This window comes from Cervus canadensis, chromosome 19 (genome assembly GCF_019320065.1).
Source record: "Cervus canadensis isolate Bull #8, Minnesota chromosome 19, ASM1932006v1, whole genome shotgun sequence".
NCBI classification, from domain to species: domain Eukaryota; kingdom Metazoa; phylum Chordata; class Mammalia; order Artiodactyla; family Cervidae; genus Cervus; species Cervus canadensis.
Window position 1 is genome coordinate 56,267,384 of NC_057404.1, and position 19,427 is coordinate 56,286,810.

Consider the following 19,427-nt stretch of genomic DNA (forward strand, 5'->3'; position numbering starts at 1 on the left):
ACTGGTGAAAAAGAAAAACAGGACTAATGAATGGAAGTCATAAGACAGTAAATTTCAGTTTAATTTAAGAAAACTTCAAAAAATTGTAGAGAAGGAATGGGAAAGGAACTAATATATTAGACATAAAATGTGTTACAGGCCTTAGTATATGTATTTAGTTTAAATTTCACAACCACCTTATTTGGTGGAAATTATCCTCATTTTTTTTAATTGATAAGGAAATCAAAGCTCAGAGAGCTTAAGAAAATAGCCCAAAGTCACCTAGCCAGTAGGGCAGTGGACTCATTGGCTGAATCCAAGTTTACCTGTGTTCACAGCCTGGGCTTGCTTCTTCAATGCAATGCCTATCACGTGTGTTGTAAAAGGAACTCCTGTACTTCATGAAAGCCTGACTGCAGGATCTCTAAAATCCTTTCCATCTTTAAGATTTTGTAATTTTACATATAAATAGCTCCTTAAAAAGATCTGGGTTTTTAAGTGTTGTGAATATTTTGATGTAGTTAAGCGTTTTAAAAATCAGGGTCAGTTTAAAACCTGACTAGACAAAATTTGTTTGTTCCTTTTCACTTTAATTCCAGTAGTTGAAGAAAAATAGCTTAAAATTAAAGATGTCATTTTACTAACGAGAGAGTAGGAGGTTAGAGAATAACTTTTCTTTCCTTGAAGCACTGACAAGAGGATTTGCTTTAGTTCCAATGTCTGTAAAGTGATTATAATTCCTCCTGACTATTCTTGACACACACACACTTCCTGAGAAGGGAGCATTCTGAAACTCAGAGACACCTCTAGTCCTAGGGCAGCGGTCAGGCTCCCTTCGGTAAAGTAAGAACAGGGTTTGTAACGCTGTAAAGCAGAACTTCTACTCTTGGCTAATCATTTCACCTCAATCACCAGATCTCTATTCTTTGCTGTTAGTATGCACATGTTCCAGTTTATAAAATCATGTCAAATGTATTGTGCATTCATACAAAAAGGACCATTTAATATTCATCTTTTTTCTTTACTCTTCATCCTCTGTTTTGTCCCTTCCCCCCCCTCCCCAACTTCTGTCATATCCTACCTACCACTGTCAGTCAACTGGGGTCAAAATCCAAATCTTATTTTGTGAATGGTGCATAGACATTTAATTGTCAGTGTATCGTAGGGATGCGCTGCATTGTCAGACTTCATTTTGTCTTATTAGACTTCATTTTTTGCAAAAACTGCACTGATGTAGACAACCAGTTGTAACATCAAAGCTGGATTTCACCTGGGACTATGTGACCCACAATGAGAAATTGCAAGAGCTGCTCCCCCTACCCACACCTCCTTCAGGCTCTGTAAAACGTGAAAGAATTGGGACATGAGTTTCTTCTCAGCTAAAACACACAAAAGTTCCAGCCCAGGTCAGTAACATGTGTGATTTCAGCTGGTCAGTGGTCACTTGATCTATTAACTATATGTTAAAAAGGACTTATCTTCATTAGATTTATGAATATTGAAAGAAGCAAAATTAAGAACAAGGACAGAATTAGGAAACAACCATCAAAACAGGCTTGAGAGGTACTTTTTGACTGGTGTAAGTAAGAAATATTTTTGCAAATAGATAAGCTCTTGGACATTTTTTTCCCTCATCCCTTCCCCAGCATTTTTTTTTTAATGGATAGTTGCATAAGAACTTCAGACATATATCTTACTGAAGGATCTCTTTTCTTCTTTCAATCTCAAATGTGTATTTACAAGGGCCTAGACATATTAGTACCTCCAGAAGAATTTACCTTTTATATTAGACTAAGACTACACAACCAAAGTGGCTTAGAGGGCTGATGAAATGTTTGTAGCTGATTGGTAAGGCTTTTGTTCATTCATCTGTATATTTGCATGAGTCAGTACTGAAAGTGAAACAATTGTTTAGCAATTGGATAGTCAATAATTTATTAACATCATATCAAATTGAAGGTGAACTTGGGAAATGAGGAGTGGTCAGGGAAATAACTAGGAATGAGATCTTTTGAATAAATGAGTGGTCTACATATAAAAATTTGCTATAGTATTAATATGCAATGTTTTGTCTAGATAATTATATATTGCTGTTTTGTAAGTGCTTTAAGAAAGCTATGCCAATAGGAAAAGCTGTAATAACAGCTAATGCCAAAGGCAAAGCTAAATATTTCCTCTCTAATTTTGAACGTTTGACAAGTAGACAGCCATCCTAACACTTTATGAGACATCCCTTTGAACCATTCGTGGGATTACATTTATACCCAGGATTAGTATTTTCAAGTAAGGTAAATACTTCCTATTTTGAAGGAAGGTACCTGGACTCTTCTGTTAGAAGATGTTTCCGTATTTCCTGTTTGCCTTTGAAAAGCACACCATCAGGGCTATCACTGTACACTCTGCTTTAATCTATTATCCCCCTTAGTGGTCTTTTATCTATTCATTTGAAAGTCCCACTTTATGCCATTCCTATGTCTTTAAAATGAGATGACATATATGAAATTACTGTATAAATTCCCTCAAACAAGAAAGATATCATTAAGTAAAATTTATCACTTGTACCAGAGAGCTATGGTTAGGCAATTAAGCAAAATTTTTATCTCCTCTGTACTTAAGAAAACAAGTTGGTGATTTCCCAGATGAAGGCTTATATTTTTTTATTCCCAATTTTAAACATCACTCTGGGGCCATGTTTTTGACAAAGGAAACATAAATATGATTTGGTGCTAAATCTTAAACTTCCCAACAAACATTGTGTTAAACATTTTCCCTGGGGGCCCAGAATAAGAATCAAAGTATCCACTTAATAAACTTGGAAACTTAATAGAAAAACAGTTACAAAGATCACTTAAGTCATTTGCCCCATGCTGTATCCTCCACATCCTTATGAAATAATGTCACATGTTGTGTAGTTGTTGATGTGTTTGTCACTAACATTAAGCAGCTTGATTTTCCAGTTTTATAAATGTAATCAGGAGTTGTTACAGTAGGATTGCTTAAAAATCTGCCAGTGGGAAATCTGGAGAATGTTACCATGCAAAGGGCCCAAGCAAGTTTTTCTCTAGCACCCACATATATCTTAAGAATTCTTAATATCTTAGCTGATAAATTTTCCTCAAAGAAAGCAAAATGCATTCTAGCTGGGAAACAAGTTTGCTTAAGTGATATTAACTCTACTTCAAATAGCAGGCACATAAGCTATAGAAATGATCTCTTATTCATACTTTTCTTCTAAGGATAAATGCATATTCATGGTAACTTTTCTTCTTGTGAATGAGTGAGGGAGGAGATGGTTGCCTGGATTTGTTTCAGGAAAGAAAGGTGTTTAGAATATTATGAACAGCTAAAGGTATATTCACACAGTTAAACACATTTTAAGTGGGTTTGATAATTTAACATAATTCAAATGAGATATAGTATAAATATTAATTTTATACTAATAAAGATGACTATCTTTTATGAAATGCTTTCTATATACCAGGCACTGATAATTTTTCTCTGCAAAACCCTCCCACAAGGTCAAAAATTCATTTATTTCATATAGGATAGACACCTTTATTTATTGTGAAATTTTCTCTAGAAACTGATGAGAGCTGAACTCTTCCTATCATTCACTCTTTTCTATAGTGGAAATCTATATAACTTTAAAAAAATTCTTGCTTTTTAATTGAAGGATAACAGCTTTACAGTATTGTATGGGCTTCTGCCATACGTCAGTGTGGATCAGTTATAGGTAGACATGTGTCCCCTCCGTCTGGAAACCCCCTCCCACACCCCACCCCCTCCCACCCCCCGATGTCACAGAGCATCCCTCTGAGCTCCGTGAGCTCATGCAGCTAATCCCCACTGGCTCTCTGATTTACACACGGTAAGTATGTTTCCACACTCTCTCTCCAGTTGTCCCACCCTCTCCTTCCCAGCCTGCATCCACACGTCTGTTCTCTACGTCTGCGTCTCCATTTCTGCCCTGCCAGTGAGTCCATCAGTAGCGTCCTTCTAGAGTCCATATGTATGCCTTAATATGCCGTATTTGTTCTTCTCTGACTTACTTCACTCTGTATAGTAGGTTCTAGGTTCGTCCACCTCATTGGAACTTATTCAAATTCATTCCTTTTTATAGCTGAGTAATATTCCTCTGCATATATGTACCACAACTTCTTTATCCATTCATCTGTCAATGGACATCTAGGTTGCTTTTACAATATTTACAATATTGCTTTCACAATAGTCCTAGCTATTGTAAATAGTGCTGCAATGAACATTGCGGTACATGTGTCTTTTTCAGTTATAGTTTACTCAGGGTATATGCCCAGTAGTGAGATTGCTGGATCATATGGTAGCTTTATTTCTACTTTTTAAAGGAATCTCCCTACTGTTCTCCATAGTAGCTACATCAATTTGCATTCTATAGTGGGAATCTATTTAACTGTCACTGTTTAAAACTTTGAGGAGAAAACATCAGAAAACATTTCGATATGTATGTAAAAGATTCTATTTTTCTGTTCAAAGCAATTGAAGTAGACTTTTATAAAAATACACTTAAGTAAGTCTTTTCTCCAAGAATTAAGTAAGGCTTTTCTCCAAAAATTACAAAAAATTAAAATAGCAATTCAGCTACTTAAATAGAACACAGTCTATATTAGCAGGAGTATTTTTACAGGTTATAATTTTTAGAGTGATATACTTCTTTTCTGAGGATGATGGAAAGTGAGAGGGCAAAAACTGCTGTGTAGTAGCATTATGTCTTTCCACTAAAAGATTAAATGCCTTAAAACACATTATTTACATAAATTTTTATTACCTATAGCATGAATTCTTCAATTTCCCTTTACAAACATGAGCTGTGTGACTTCAAGTAAATCACCTAATTTTTTTGCCTCAGTTTCCTTATTTGCAGAAATTGGGGATTATGGAATTGTTGGGAGGATTAAATGAGTTAATAGACAAAAAATGTTTATTACTGTGACTAGTACATAGTAAAAATTCTATGCATGCGTGCATCACTTTAGTTATGCCTGATTCTGTGTGACCCTATGGATTTTAGCCTGCCAGGCTCCTCTGTCCATGGGATTCTCCAGGCAAGAATACTATAGTGGGTTGTTATCATTGCTTCTAAGATGAAAGGGACCACAGAAATAAATGCATAGATTCCTGCCTAACATCAGTCTTCAACATTAAGTTAAATGTTATTTTTATTCTTCCATAACAGAAGGTCAAAAAAGACTGAGAAGTCTATACTTTGGTCCACCCAGAGCTTGCAGAGAGATGAGGTCAGTGGTGATGTTTCTGGCTAACCCTGCTGCCTGCATTCTGGCAGGAGGGAGGCAGTGGCTGGCACAACAGTATCTGAGGCGTGCGGTGCTAATGCCACTTCAAAGGCAGCTTCCTCCTATTTTTATCCTGGGTCAGCAGCCTGCCTATGCAGTTGCCTCTTGAACAAAAGGTTCTACCAGGTCTCTGACACCTTTTAAGGCCTCGCAGACTCTTCTCACAATAACGTGGCATTTGATTTATAAACACAATCTCTACTCTACCCATAATCTTGAAGCAACTAGCCAGCATTCTTACCATTTTACAACCAATGAAAGTAAGGCTGGGAGAGGTTGAATCATATGGGTAAAAAGAGGCAAAGGCAGGTCTCCAGGGTCAATGTGATGTCAAAATTCACGTTCTTTCCCATACAACATACTGGCTCCTATTGTCAGTTAGAACTCTTACTCTTTTTCACAAAGAGATTGTCTTCAAATCTAAAATGAAACTATATTTTTTTAAAGTCTATTGTTTTAGAACCCAAAATTTAATCTGATAGTTAGTCTAAGATGAATTAAGATTGTTTAGTTGCTAAGTTGTGTCTGATTCTTTTGCGACCCCATGGACTGTAGCCCACCAGGCTCCTCTGTCTATGGGATTTCCCAGGCAAGAATATTGGAGCAGGTTACCATTTCCTTCTCCAGAGAATCTTCCCAACCCAGGGATCGAACCCGAGTCTCTTGCTTGGCAGGCAGTTTCTTTACCTCTGAGCCATCTGTACTGGTTATCTGTACATTCTTAGTAAGCAGACTAATACTGTTGATTTCTATCTAAAGAAATGGACACGCTTCTATTTTTTTTTCTTTTTTTGATAAGAGAGAGCTACAACCGAATTCCCAAAAACTCTACTCGGTAGGAAAAGATTTAAGATTCACTTGAGAAGACAGGTCCCAGGAAATAGACACTGTTATTAAGAGACTAGAACAAAAATAACCTTAAAATTCTCCTGACTACCTAACTGTATCCAAATTATCTCAAGGGAGCATTTGTCCTATATTTAAAGATCTCTAGATAAAGGAATTCTATATCCCTATGGAGAACTTCCTTCTGATGTTGACCTGCTTCCACTTTCAGGGAAATTATAAGTGAAGACTCTCTAGAGCTGGAAGGGCACCTAAGAGATCAACTAGCTAAAACTGCCATTTCCTATACCTGTTTGCAATCTCAATGGTAAATTAACTTTCAACTTTTTCTTCTACAACTCTAACTCATCCCAATTTCCATTATCTTTTTCTTCTTTGGTCTTAATTTTTAAATCTTACAAATAGATTTTGGGCTTTCTTTAGGATTCATGTATAATTTTCCATGACTTTTCTCATTTAGAGAATTAAAGCAGTTTAAAACCCTCACACTTCCACTGACCTAAAAGCAAATCATTTATTTAAAGCATGTTAAAATCTTTTACCTGTATAGAAATTTTGATTTGTCTGTAAATGTTGATTAATCCTATCTGTTTTGCCAGACATCTTGGTGTGCATGTATTGGGGATGGCAGAAATGGGTCTATTTGTGTGAAGCCCTCACCATATGTAACTGACAGGTGAGAAGGGCTACATCTTAGGACATGACCAAAAACTTTGGTAAAGATAACCACAGTTCCTGATTACGGCAGTCTGATACAGAAATTGTTGATTCATTTCACAAATGCTTATGAAACATCTACTTGCTAGGCACTGTTCTAGATCAAGGGATGTCTAAATGAGTAAAACAATAACCCCTACTTTGGATGGAGGTAAATTTAGAGTGGAGAAGCAGATATACGGAATAATTAAATAAACACTTATTATGTTAGATAGGCATCAGCCTAAGGGTAGAAATAAAGGTGGCAAGGGGGAGAGGGAATCTTGAGGGTGAGAAGAGAGAGAGAGACTGAGAACAGCCAATAGTGACCATATGATATCTGGGTAAGGCCCAAAGGAAATGAAGTAGGGTCATGCTGATACCTGGAGTTCTGTGTTCCAGGCAGAGGGTCAGCAAGTGTAAAGGCCCTGAGACACGAGTGGACCTGATCTATTCAAATAACAAAGAGGCCAGTGTGGCTGGAGTAAAGTGGGAGCGACAGAACAGGAGAGATGAAATCAGAGGTACAGGAGGTGTGAAATCAGCAGTCCTGTAGGGCCGTGTGGCTCAGTGAAAGAACCTGGAGTTCCCTGTTTTGAAATGAGAAGCCATGACAGAGTTTTAAACAGAGGACTAAGTGACATAGTCTGACTTAGGTTTTTAACAAGATAATGTTGGTGGCCATATTGAGAACAGGCTAAAGGAGCAAGGGTGAACCCAGGAAACTGAGAGGCTACAGCAATCATCCAGGAAAAGAGTACGATGGCTTAGCTTGGGGTGTTACCAACGGAAGAGGTATGTTCAGATGCTGGACGTGTTTTAAAGCTGACAGTTCAGGTGTGGGGTCAACAATCACTCCAAACAGTGATATTTTGACCTGAGCAAATGGAAAACTGGCTAAGGCCCGGTGCCTTCTTGTACCCATGTGCCCCTTTATGGACCCCTGGTTTGTAGAAATTTTAACCAGTGATTTAAAAGACAAAAGAAATGCCATTTATTCCTGTTGGCTATTATTGGAATCTGTTTATGATAAGGGATATCATGAGTGTTTACTGTTCATATATGTTTAGCGAGAAAGAAGTTGAAATAATATTTGTCAGCTGGAGACTGTCTACTGTGCATGTGTGAGCAGGATTTCAGTCAAGACAATTCTTTTAGCTTTTAAGGTTTATGGTAAGAAATAGTTTGAACTTCAAAGCATATATCAGTATATCACATTTAACTTCTTTGGCTTCTAGGGCAATTTGCATTGCTTTAAAATTCACTTCTTTGTCCCAGGTAAACCTCAGCTGACCTTTCCTTTTTTAAAATGTCAAGTTAAATTGGTTACCAGACTGTGTAACAAGGAAGCTCACTAAGCTACTTCATTAACAAGCTATGTGTATAAGTCAACATCTAATTGACATAAAAAATGGTTCATGTTAAATGGAGAACGGCCCCCAGCTCCTTTGAGCTTTTAAGCTGACCTGAAAGCAGAGAGCCCTGTCTCCCCTTCAGAGAGAGGGAATGCCTCTCATGTGATATATCCCTATGCACTGTGCCTACTGGTGCTTGTGGCAAATGGCAAGATGCCAATATCAATTAATCCAAATTTAAGATTTCAATGTCCCTTCCCAAAATTTCTAAAGTCTCATTCTATTTAGTTTTCTTGGATTCAAATTTCTTTCTTTTTTTTTTTTGTATACGCTGCTTGTTTGTTTATTTCTTACTTATCTACTTTAGCTCATTGCTTGTTTTATTTCTCACTTGCTTTTGGCTGCGCTGGGTCTTCTTTGCTGCGTGCAGGCTTTCTCTAGTTTCAGGAGGCGGGGCCACTCTGCAGTGGTGCATGGGCTTCCCTCGTTGCAGGGCACAGGCTCTTGCTGCATAGGCGTCAGCACCTGTAGCATGCAGGCTCGCAGCTGCGACTTGCTGGCTCCAGGGCATGCAGGCTTCAGGAGTTGCTGCACAGGAGCTCATTAGCTGTGGCCAGTGGGCCCTAAAGCATGCTGTCTTCAGTAATTGCGGCGCGGGGCTCAGTAATTGTGGATTCTTATCTACTGCACTACCAGGGAAGTCCCCCCCTCCCTTTTTTAAACCAATGTTTTATTTGTTTTGTTTTAAAGTCTTTATTGAATTTGTTACACTATTGTTTGTTTTCTGTTTTTGGTGTTTGGCCGAGAGGCATGTGGGATCTTATCTTCCTGAGGAGGGCAATGTTTTAACCATTGAACCATGAGGGGAGTCCCTCAAATCTTTTTTTTTTTTCTCTAAACAATTTCATTGCAAGTATAGTGTCATATGTGTTTGATTAAGAAACCTCATATGAGACTGCCTGGGTTCAACTCCCCCTACACCAGAACTTACTAGCCTTCTACCCTCAGGGAACTTACTTAGCCTCTCTAAGTGTCACTGTCCTCATCTGGAAAACAGGGATTTTAAAAGTGCCTACTTCATGGGGTTATATGAAGGATTGTATGAAATATTCCACATAAAGCAATTAAGCATCACCCCTGGGCACACAGTAAGTGGTCTAGTAGTGGTGGCTCTTATTAAAGGCAGAGGTAGGAAAACACTTCCTTCCAGTTTATTCTTTTGATGGGAATATGTAACATCAGGCGATTTGTGAGTTCAGTGCAAACGCTCGTAGCCTTCAATTCACATTATATTGGACCAGCTAAAGACTGACATATACTCTCAAGATTCAACACTTAAATGACACACTACTCTAAGTACACACAGACTACCGTTAGTAAGTCCAATATTAACTATGCGACCTGCCAGAGGACACAGCAATTTGGTCAGTTTGAGTGATATCTTCATTGGTTTGCTTCTGGCGATTGTTTATTTAAGTACATCTACTTAAAGAGATCAAGATATTATCATTGCATTAGCTTTATCTAAAAACTAGGAAAAGAAAAATGTAGAAAACTTGAGAGAATGAATACCATTGATGTTATTTCCCCTTAGTTGGAAAAGTGAAGAACAGTATAAGGATAGGGAAGGGTTCCAAAAGAATGGAAGTAACTGGGAATATATGAAGGGATGATTGGATAGAAGTGTAAGTAGATGCATTCTATGTTATTGGGATCAATGGGGTAAAGTTATGGGAGGCAAAGTTTGCTTGAATATAGGGAAGACATTCTCAACACTTAGAGCTTAAAGACTGAGATGGCCTGGAAACTAGTGAGCTCCCTTCTCTAGAGCAAGGCCTGGATGAGGTAAAGGTTTCAACTCAAGACTATTTGATGTTACTGGGAAAACAAACAAACACACATATCATTTTATTTTTAGCCTATATTTCATTTTAAAAAGAAAGTAAGAACTATACTCTCTAATGAAATGATAATATTATATAATAGGATATTAAAAGTAGATGTTTCCTCCTAGGCCCTCAAATACAAGAGATGCTGCACCCTGAAGTGAGATTCCAGATAAATACAGACTTTATAGGGAAAACAGGAGACATGAGTATCCCTCGTGTGTTCAAAGATGAGCACACCACTGCCACAATTCTTGAACCCCTGAGTCAGGTCCAGGTTATTAAAGGGGGTCAGAGTCTGGCAGGAGGAAAGGATTTTGTGAGGTGGAATTCTGGAAGTCTGTAGATCAAGGTGTGTGTTTAGAGTAGATGGAGTTGGAGGACCCTGCCGTCTCACTTCCAGCCTTGTGAGGAAAGAGAGTCAAAGTGGCTTCTTAAAGGACTTTGTATGAGATGTCAGCATGGGGATGGATGGGAGGTCAGAGTGGGCTGGGGTCTGACTCCCTCCCAGGATATCTATAGAGTGAGAGATGGTCTGAAAAACTGTTTTGGCAAAAAATTGGGAAATTTGCTGCTGAACTCCTAAGGGCAAATGATGTGATTGTTTCCCATGGACCAGAGCAGGGCAGAAGGAAGGCAGAGTTGGATGGGGCCATCCCAGGGCCTGTCCAAGGGTGCAAACAGACCCTAGTAGCTACACACTATAGACAGACAGCTTTCTAGGGGTTGTAGATTGAGTTACGAGTCAACTCTAGAATTGAGATGAACTGACATTAATCAAGGACTACAGACAAGATGTCCCCAGTGATAGGGACTTCAAATATCCCTTAGAAGCTTTCTTCTCTGTGCCACCCTGGCTCTGAGAGGGACAAGCCAGAATATGATGTTACTATATAAAAAAAAAATTCTACTCTTTCTTGTTCTCTATCCTTGCACTTTCACCTCAGGGTAAAAGTTAGGGTTAGCAAGTTGGGAGAGGAAGAGGAGGAAAGCATGAAGAAGCTAAACACATTGCCTTCCCTGAAGGTAAATGAGCCCTAGTTAGGGAAGAAGAGATTGACCTCTAAGAGGAGACTTAAATTTGTTATTCCAGTGGCTGGAATATTATAAGTTAAAACATAATGGTTTGAGTAACTTAAGATGATGATGGTCTAATCCTAAAAGGAAGTCGAATGTCACAGGACCTAAGTTTTCATTCAGCAGCAATGAAAAAATTTCTTTTATTAAAAGATAGATTTCTTAATCTAATCCAGTTTAGATTAATAATAAAATAATTTTATGGTAAAAAAAATTAAAGGGTAGTAGGAGACAAAAAGAAAGAAGCATTTTGATGGCACATCATATATTATTCACAAAAAATAACCAATTTAACATATTGGTTATAGTTAAGCACTCTCATATCAAAACTTTCAATTCTTTTGATAATAATACAATCCAAGGTAGAAATTCCAATCCAGAATCTAACCCATGATATGCTAGGATTCTACCATCAGACCTCCAAACTCCAAAATAGAAGAAACACTTCTGTTATTTTCAGGTCCCTTTGGTCATTTCTGGCTCAGGATGGATCACATGGCTTCATTTAGCCAGCCAAGCAGAGAACAGTATGAGCCTCAGGACAGAGATTGACAGAAAGAAATAGCACCAAAGAACAAGATGTGAAAATTGCTTTGGGGAAATAGGTTAGAATTAGGGGTTTGGGTGCAGGCAGAAACTAGAGGCCTGAAATATTTTTGGCATGAACAGAAACAACAATGTACCTAAAGAACTATTTGTTTATACCACAGGTGCATGTCTAACCTAAGACAATTTGTAATTTTATTCTATTGTTAGCACTTAAAGGAGCATGAAGTCACATTTGGCAGACTGAGGAGTATGTAGAAGAGCAGCAGTCATTTTGTTCTTTGAGGTCACTGCACTGCTGCTATATTTAGCATATGTCTATTCTACGAGACTTTGTGTGTGTGTAAACTCAATGCTATTTTAAGTTTCTTTTCAGAAAAGAGGTAAGGACAAAGGCAGACATAGGCATGCCTATGGGAGATAAGAGCTAATTTCTCTTTATCCTACGGAAGGTTGGGTATGTGTGTGTTAGTTGTCAGTCGTATCGACTCTTGCGACCCCGTGGACTGTAGCTCACCAGCCTCTTTTGTCCATGGGATTCTCCAGGCAAGAATACTGGAGTGAGTTGCCATGCCTGTCTCCAGGGGATCTTCCCGACCCAGGGATCGAAACTGTGACTCTTAAGTTTCCTGCATTGGCAGGTGTGTTCCTTACTACTAATGCTACCTGGGAAGCCCTTCATCATACTGAATGTTAATACTTCTTTATGTATAAAACTATTGGTTCTGTCAATAGAGGTAATGAGTCTCTTCTCTAAACTGACCTCTGACTGACTAACTCACCACTGCAGAGCTAAAAACAGTACTGGATTGTGTTCTTCCTGAGGACACGGACTTTATCTGAAGCATCTTTGAATCTTGAGTTCACAGGAAAATGCCTAGAAATATTAGGAATTCAATAAAATTTTTGTTAAATGAATGAAACAAATGCATTAATAATGAGGAATAGAAACCAAACCCTTAAATAGTAACTTATTGGATCTAGATTAAGAAAGGAGATTAATGAAAACAAGTTTTTACTAGGAGTGTTTTTTTGTTTTGTTTTGGGCCATGCCCTGTGGCTTGTGGGATCTTAGTTCCCCAACCAGGGATAAAACCCGGGGCCCCCACAGTGAAAGCACCAAGTCCTAACCACTAGACTGCCAGGGAATTCTCCATTATTATTAAAGTTTCAATGATTAAAAAGAGAGAATCAAGATCCATTATATTGACTCTCTTATGCTTTATATGCAAAACAACAATGAACCACCTACCTTTGTGTGCCTAATAGAACAACAACAACAAAAAAAACCCAAACATTTTAATCTGAGATATTTTGTCCAAATCTAGGTGTTGCTATTCATTTTAAATATAAGAACTTGATAAAGAAAGAAAAGATATTGAAACCACTTATGCAAGTTGAACACATTTTAAAGCATGGCAATGCTTTTTGTTCAAGAAACACAATGCTATGATACTCCCAAGTTGATTCATTTCTCCTAAGTGTGCCTTTGCTACTTTTTGCCAGGAGTTTTCCTGAGTCTCAAGCAAATGGGAATACGTAAGGAAGTAATGTGTATAACCAGACTTCAGTCCAGTTCACTTCAGTTCAGTCGTTCAGTCGTGTCCGACTCCTTGGAACCCCAAGAACCGCAGCACGCCAGGCCTCCCTGTCCATCTCTAACACCTAGAGTCCACCCCAACCTATGTCCATTGAGTTGGTGATGCCTTCCAGCCATCTCATCCTCTGTTGTTCCCTTCTTCTCCTGCCCCCAATCCCTCCTAGCATCAGGGTCTTTTCAAATGAGTCAACTCTTCACATGAGGTGGCCAAAGTATTGGAGTTTCAGCTTCAGCATCAGTCCTTCCAATGAACACCCGGGACTGACCTCCTTTAGGATGGACTGGTTGGATCTCCTTGAAGTCCAAGGGACTCTCAAGAGTCTTCTCCAACACCACAGTTCAAAAGCATCAATTCTTCAGCGCTCAGCTTTCTTCACAGGTCCCTGGAAATACAGAATGAGTAAAAGCTTTCAGTAAATTGTATTTCATGATATTAGACAAACTGAACATTTAGTATACACAAGGGAACATTTCAGGGACACACACTCTCAAAGAAATAAGGAATGTAATATGCATAAAAGGAACCAAAGCACAAATGAAACAAGTGGCTGAACTGTTTCCTGCAGAGACACAGGCAATATACTACACTCAGGAAATAAAGATCCATGTGGTCTTCATCAATATATAAATAGAACTTGGCTGGAAAAAATGTCATCTACTCCACCAAACGGGAAATATTAAATAAGATAAAAGTAAGACAAAATATTAAAAGTCACTTGGAAAAAGTACAAAGTCCAGTAGAACATGGTCTGTTTCCAGAGTTATTTATATACTTATGCTTATTCAGTATTAGAAAAACAGGACTGGAATGAGGGTGGGCTGTGGATATAGATACGAATATGAAGAGGGTAGACAGAAAAAGGGTGGCCCCAGTGATGACAGGGGGCTTGCAATGGTGGTGATGCCTAAGAAAGATGGTAGCAATTGGAGCTATGGGTTCAGAAAAGTGGAGCAAGAAGGAGGTCCTAAAGGAAGGTCAAGTCCCAGACCAGCACTAATAGTACGCCAGGCAGAGGCAGCCTATTTTGGTTTTAATTATAAACATTGTGGGGATTTGTTGATTTTTATAGTGCTTAGTAATGGTGTGGAGAATGCTTTGGAATAACAGCCAATCAGCATAAGCCAAAATGAATGAGCTATATTAACATTTTCATTATTTCTAGCAGACTGGACGCTCTCTTTCTCTTCCTGGAAGACCAGTCCCACCTGCCATCTCTGCAACATCTCCTTGGTTATACCAGCCTGCTTATGGCTACACTAGCAAACCAACTGATGGGCTAGAGGAAGCAAAGAAGAGACTGACTCCTTGGGAAGCAGCAGCCAAGTCTCCTCTTGGCTTGGTGGATGAGGCCTTCGGACCCAGAAACATTCAGGAGTCCATTGTGGCAAATGTGGTCTCAGCAGCTCGTAGAAAGGTGCTTCCAGGGCCGTCTGAGGAATGGAATGCAAGACTGTCCTATGTCCCTCAAACCCAGAAACCCAGTGTGGGCTCATTTGTAAAGCAAGAATATAATGTTTCATCCCTACCCAATTATAGTATGCCCAGCTCCCAGTATGGTTCACAGGCACCACATGCATATTACAGGCAGCCTTCCAGAAATGATTCTGAAATAATGTCCTTGGAGACCAGGTCTGATTATTGTCTCCCCATAACCAACTGCAACTATAACCCACACCCGAGGGGATGGAGACGTCAAACATGAAGTTAGCAGAACTGGTTGTACGCCACCTAGATTTTTTTGTTTCTTTGCAGTGTTTTTCACTTTCTAATAGTTTAGATTCACTTTTGATCTTGGCTTGTTCTCATAGGTCATTTATCTGTGTGTGTATGCACACTGGAGTGTAAATCACGTCCTTCTCTGCAGATGCATAGAGAATTTCTTTAAAGAACTCATTTCCTGTGCTAATGACACAGAAATTCCATTTATTTCATTAATACGGAGAATTTAGGCAACTAAACTCTTCTCAATTAAAACAAAATTAACTATGTTCTTGTATGTGCCTTAGTCCAGGATGGAATTAATGAAACATGGTATGCTAATTGTTATTAGCAGTAACAGCAAGGAATATAACAATGGAGAAGTTTCCAATGGTAGTATGGGCAATAATTATATAAAAAGGATTTCCTTGGTGTTATTTTAAGCATTTATTTGAAATATATTTTAAAAACTGGTAACATTCATATTTGGTTTTTGGAATTGAGACAAAGACATTCTCAGAAAGAAATAAATATTTGAGAGTAAGACAATTATACATTTCAGTTGGACTTCTGAGGTAAGTGGTGTAATGCGTGGGGAATAGAAGATTTAGGTATAGGATTTATTTTTAATCTATTTAAAGCCAGGGGCCTGAGACAGGAATAGACTCTGGGTTCAGGTGTCCTCACTTGTGAGATGAGAAGATCAGATTATTTAATCTCCTAGATGCTTAACAGCTCTGATATTCTGAACTGAGTTTCTCTCATTTGTAAAATGATCTTTGATGCATTATTCATTTTTGTTGCTCATCATATAAATATCAAACTAAGTTTAAGTGGATTGGTCATTGGTGTCACAACATATCATTAAAGGTCCAAGAGGAATTGTTGGGTAGCAGGGTTTGAGCTATGTGCTACATGAGTGAGGGCTGATGTGAAGAAAAAAAGCTATTAATGGATTAAAGGAAGTGGTAGATGGATGTGTCTGTTATTATACAACTGTAGGTCATGAACATTTATTTAATTACAGAAAGCATGCCACAGAAGCCTGTGTAACAAGTGGTGCTTCTTTAGAAAAGCATCATTAGGATGTTCAAAGGAAGTTAAACAGTTGCTTGGACAACTCCATGACCCATGCCTTGTTAGCATGCCCATTAGACAATCAGTTGAACATCTGCTCCTCACTGTCACACCCACAGAGTATTAAACACAAGGAAATTCAAAGTACTTTACATCATAAACAAGTATGAGAATATTTAAAAAATAAAAACATCTTGAGTGTTCAAAACATTCTTAGGTTTCTAAATATGATTATTTTGCTTTGTTTTACTTTTTGACTCTTGAATTTATTATTATGATCGTCTCTTTCACAGAATAATACTTTTTAAAAACAGCCAGGATACAAGTAATCCCTTATTTGGAAACAAACAAAAAAAAAGCTGAAGAAATCACAGTAAGTTCTATTGGTAATAGAATCACCCAGATACTAATTTGTTCAATTATTAAGAAAAGTAGAGTACTTCGTAGAAATTTGAATTATATCTCAAATTAGAAGATATAATTACGGATTCCTAAAGAGTTCCTATGGAATTAAAAAAAAAAAAGCCTGGTATATTGGTTAATCTGTCAGCAATTCTCAGGAATCCCCACATAAAAATCCTTGTGGTGGTTCAGTTATTTTAGATGTCAATGTTTTAAGATATGTAGAATTTAGCAGAAGGAATTTTGTACAAGATCATATCCTATTTTGTTGTTTTCTTTTATAAATGCTAGCAGTTATTTCCTTCATTCCTTAGATTTTAGATACTCCAGTTTTAAATACATTATATGATTCACTAAAATTTTCACCAGACTCAAAATAGAGAGATGCATACATTTTAAACTTAAATATTATTATGAAACAGACATGTCCCTCTTTGCATGCACTAGATCAAAACAATCATTGTATTAAGCTATCTGAATTTATTCCAGACATCAAAAAAAAAAAAGAAGAAAAGAAAATATAACACATGGCAGGAAAGTTGTACATTTTTCATTCACAGGGAAATTAATGTCTCATTTTTATTAGAAGTCAATGTTTCAAGGACTTATACTTTGCAGATACAATTCTGAAAAAAAGAAGTGCGTTGTCAAATCATCACAAAATGTATGGGTGTTTATCTCCAGTTTTCACAAAAGGAGTAGAGTTAGATTGCTTACATTCAAGCTAATGCTTGAGCTAAGGCTGCCGCATAGACAACTGATTCCTGCTGAGAAAGCCTAGACAACTACTGTTCTCACAACAATAAAATCAGTCTGGGACTTCCCTGGCAGTCCAGTGGTTTGAGACTCCGCACTTCCACTATGAGGGGCATGGATTCCACCCCTGGTCTAGGAACCAAGATCCTACATGCTGCACAGACCAGCCAAAATAATAATAAATAAATAAGTATTGGTTTGTGTTATGTTCCAAATAATAGTCTTTTCAGAGAAGAGCTTGCGTGTGTGCTAAACTGCTTCAATCATGTCTGACTCTGTGCGACCCTATGGACTGAAGCCCGCCAGGCTCCTCTGTCCATGGAATTCTCTAGGCAAGAATATTGGAGCGGGCTGCCATGCCCTCCTCCAGGGGATCTTCCCCACCCAGGGATCCATCCCGCGTCTCTTATGTCTCCTGCGTTGGCAGGCAGGTTCTTTGCCACTGGTGCCACCTGCTTTGTAAATATATACCACGTGTGTTGTAAGACATTGTTCTACTAGCAGCAATCACAGGGGTAAAAGAGTTCTGTGCTACCATAATTAAAAAGCATTCTCTCGAAGTACACTAATTTGCCACCTCTTTCCATCTTCAGTTTAAAAATATAATTGCATGTGTGTGAAATATCTGTTATTGAGATGAGTTAAATACTGTTTGTATTTTGAATTTTAAAACTACATGATTCTAGTCCACTTATCTGACTATATCTCATGTTTTGGCCCCATCACTCATATTGGAAAGGGCTGTCACAGGGCTCAAGCATACACATATATACATTAATGAATTGAAACTTTGGATAAAAAATATATCAAATAGGTTCAGTTATTATAATTAGAGAGGAACTGTAGAAATGTTGGTAAGAGAAAGTAGATGTTCACATTTGATTTTTTTTCAAAGTAGAAGTATTTACACTGTCCACACATCTACTAAAATAGACTATGTTCTCCTGCTTATTAGCTTAACATTTCTACCTTTGTTTATCCCAAAAGACTGTGTTTGAAAGATGCATACTGAAAATCAAAATTGTATTAGTAATAAAAATTAACTTGAAAATCAATTTAAAGAGCCTTTTCATTTTTCCTTATTAAAAAATTCTTTTGAAATAGTCTTCACCCCAAAGATTTAATCTTATCTACTACATATTTTTAAATTTTAGTTTCTACAGTATCAGCTTCCAGACACATTAAAAGAATTTCATGCTGATTGGCAACATTTTAACTGCAACATTTAAAAACTTAAAAAACAACTTACCTGAAAATACGATCAGTTTCACATGTAAGTTAAGAGGTTTTAGACCCATATTTTAATATTATAGTATTATTCTTAATTTAATATTGCTTTTTATTAATTCTTTCTTTCATAATATTCAAAAATCAGTCCTAAGCAAAAGCATGGCCAATGGTAATATGACTTGATAATGTGTTGGTTGAATTTCTAAAACCTGGACTCAGAGAATCTACCATGTTTGTCATTCCACTGCTTCTGATCACTTATTCTCTTTAGACTGCCCCATGATTGACCTTGATTAAACTGAACACTTCATCATAATAAAGCATATTTAAGTAAAACTTTTAAAAAATGACTTTGGATCTTCTTACATACTATTAAAACCATCAGCTGGAATGTGAGCTCCCTGGTCAGTGAGACCATGCAGCACAGCTTTTTGATACTTCTTTTTTAAAATTATGAATAAAATGACTCTCTTGGCAATCTGATGAAAAATAGTTTTAAAGAGCCAGCACTTGAAATACTCCCTAAATATGAGTACCATCTTAGAGATTTAAAAAACTTAAGAGATAGTGAGTACTTGTCTGTCAACTTAAAGAAAAACACACATCATAGAGTTGTGAGTTTAAGCTTTATTCAGGGTCTTACTGAGGACAACAGCCTGGGAGACAGTCTCTCAATATCTCTGAGAAACTGCTCTGACGAGGCGGGGGAGTAGCCAGTATACACATGAAAGTCTTTGCTAGAAAATATTTGGCAGTCAAGTATACCTCTTAGTAAAAGCCTGTTGCTAATCAAATAGAGCAGATGTCTCAAACTGATGATGTTTATGCTTTTCTGCAACAAAGTGGGGTCATTGAAATTCTTCCTGAGGTGTGTATCTTAACTGCTTTTATTGTTTTTGTTCAGTCACTAAGTCGTGTCTGACTCTCTGTGACCCCATGGACTGCAGCAGG

General features: G+C 37.7%; 1 protein-coding gene across 2 annotated transcripts in view; it reads left to right on the top strand.

Annotated features, from left to right (window-relative positions):
* Positions 1-18,301, top strand: part of SYNPO2 (synaptopodin 2) — a 201,368-nt gene extending 183,067 nt beyond the window's left edge. Inside the window, exon 5 of one of the 2 annotated variants that reach the window (XM_043438721.1) lies at positions 14,476-18,301. In XM_043438721.1, the coding sequence (XP_043294656.1) occupies positions 14,476-15,015 (540 nt within the window). In that variant the 3' untranslated portion in view covers positions 15,016-18,301. The remainder of the gene's footprint in view (positions 1-14,475) is intronic. The other variant, XM_043438722.1, reaches the window with a different exon arrangement.
* The last annotated feature ends 1,126 nt before the right edge of the window (positions 18,302-19,427 follow it).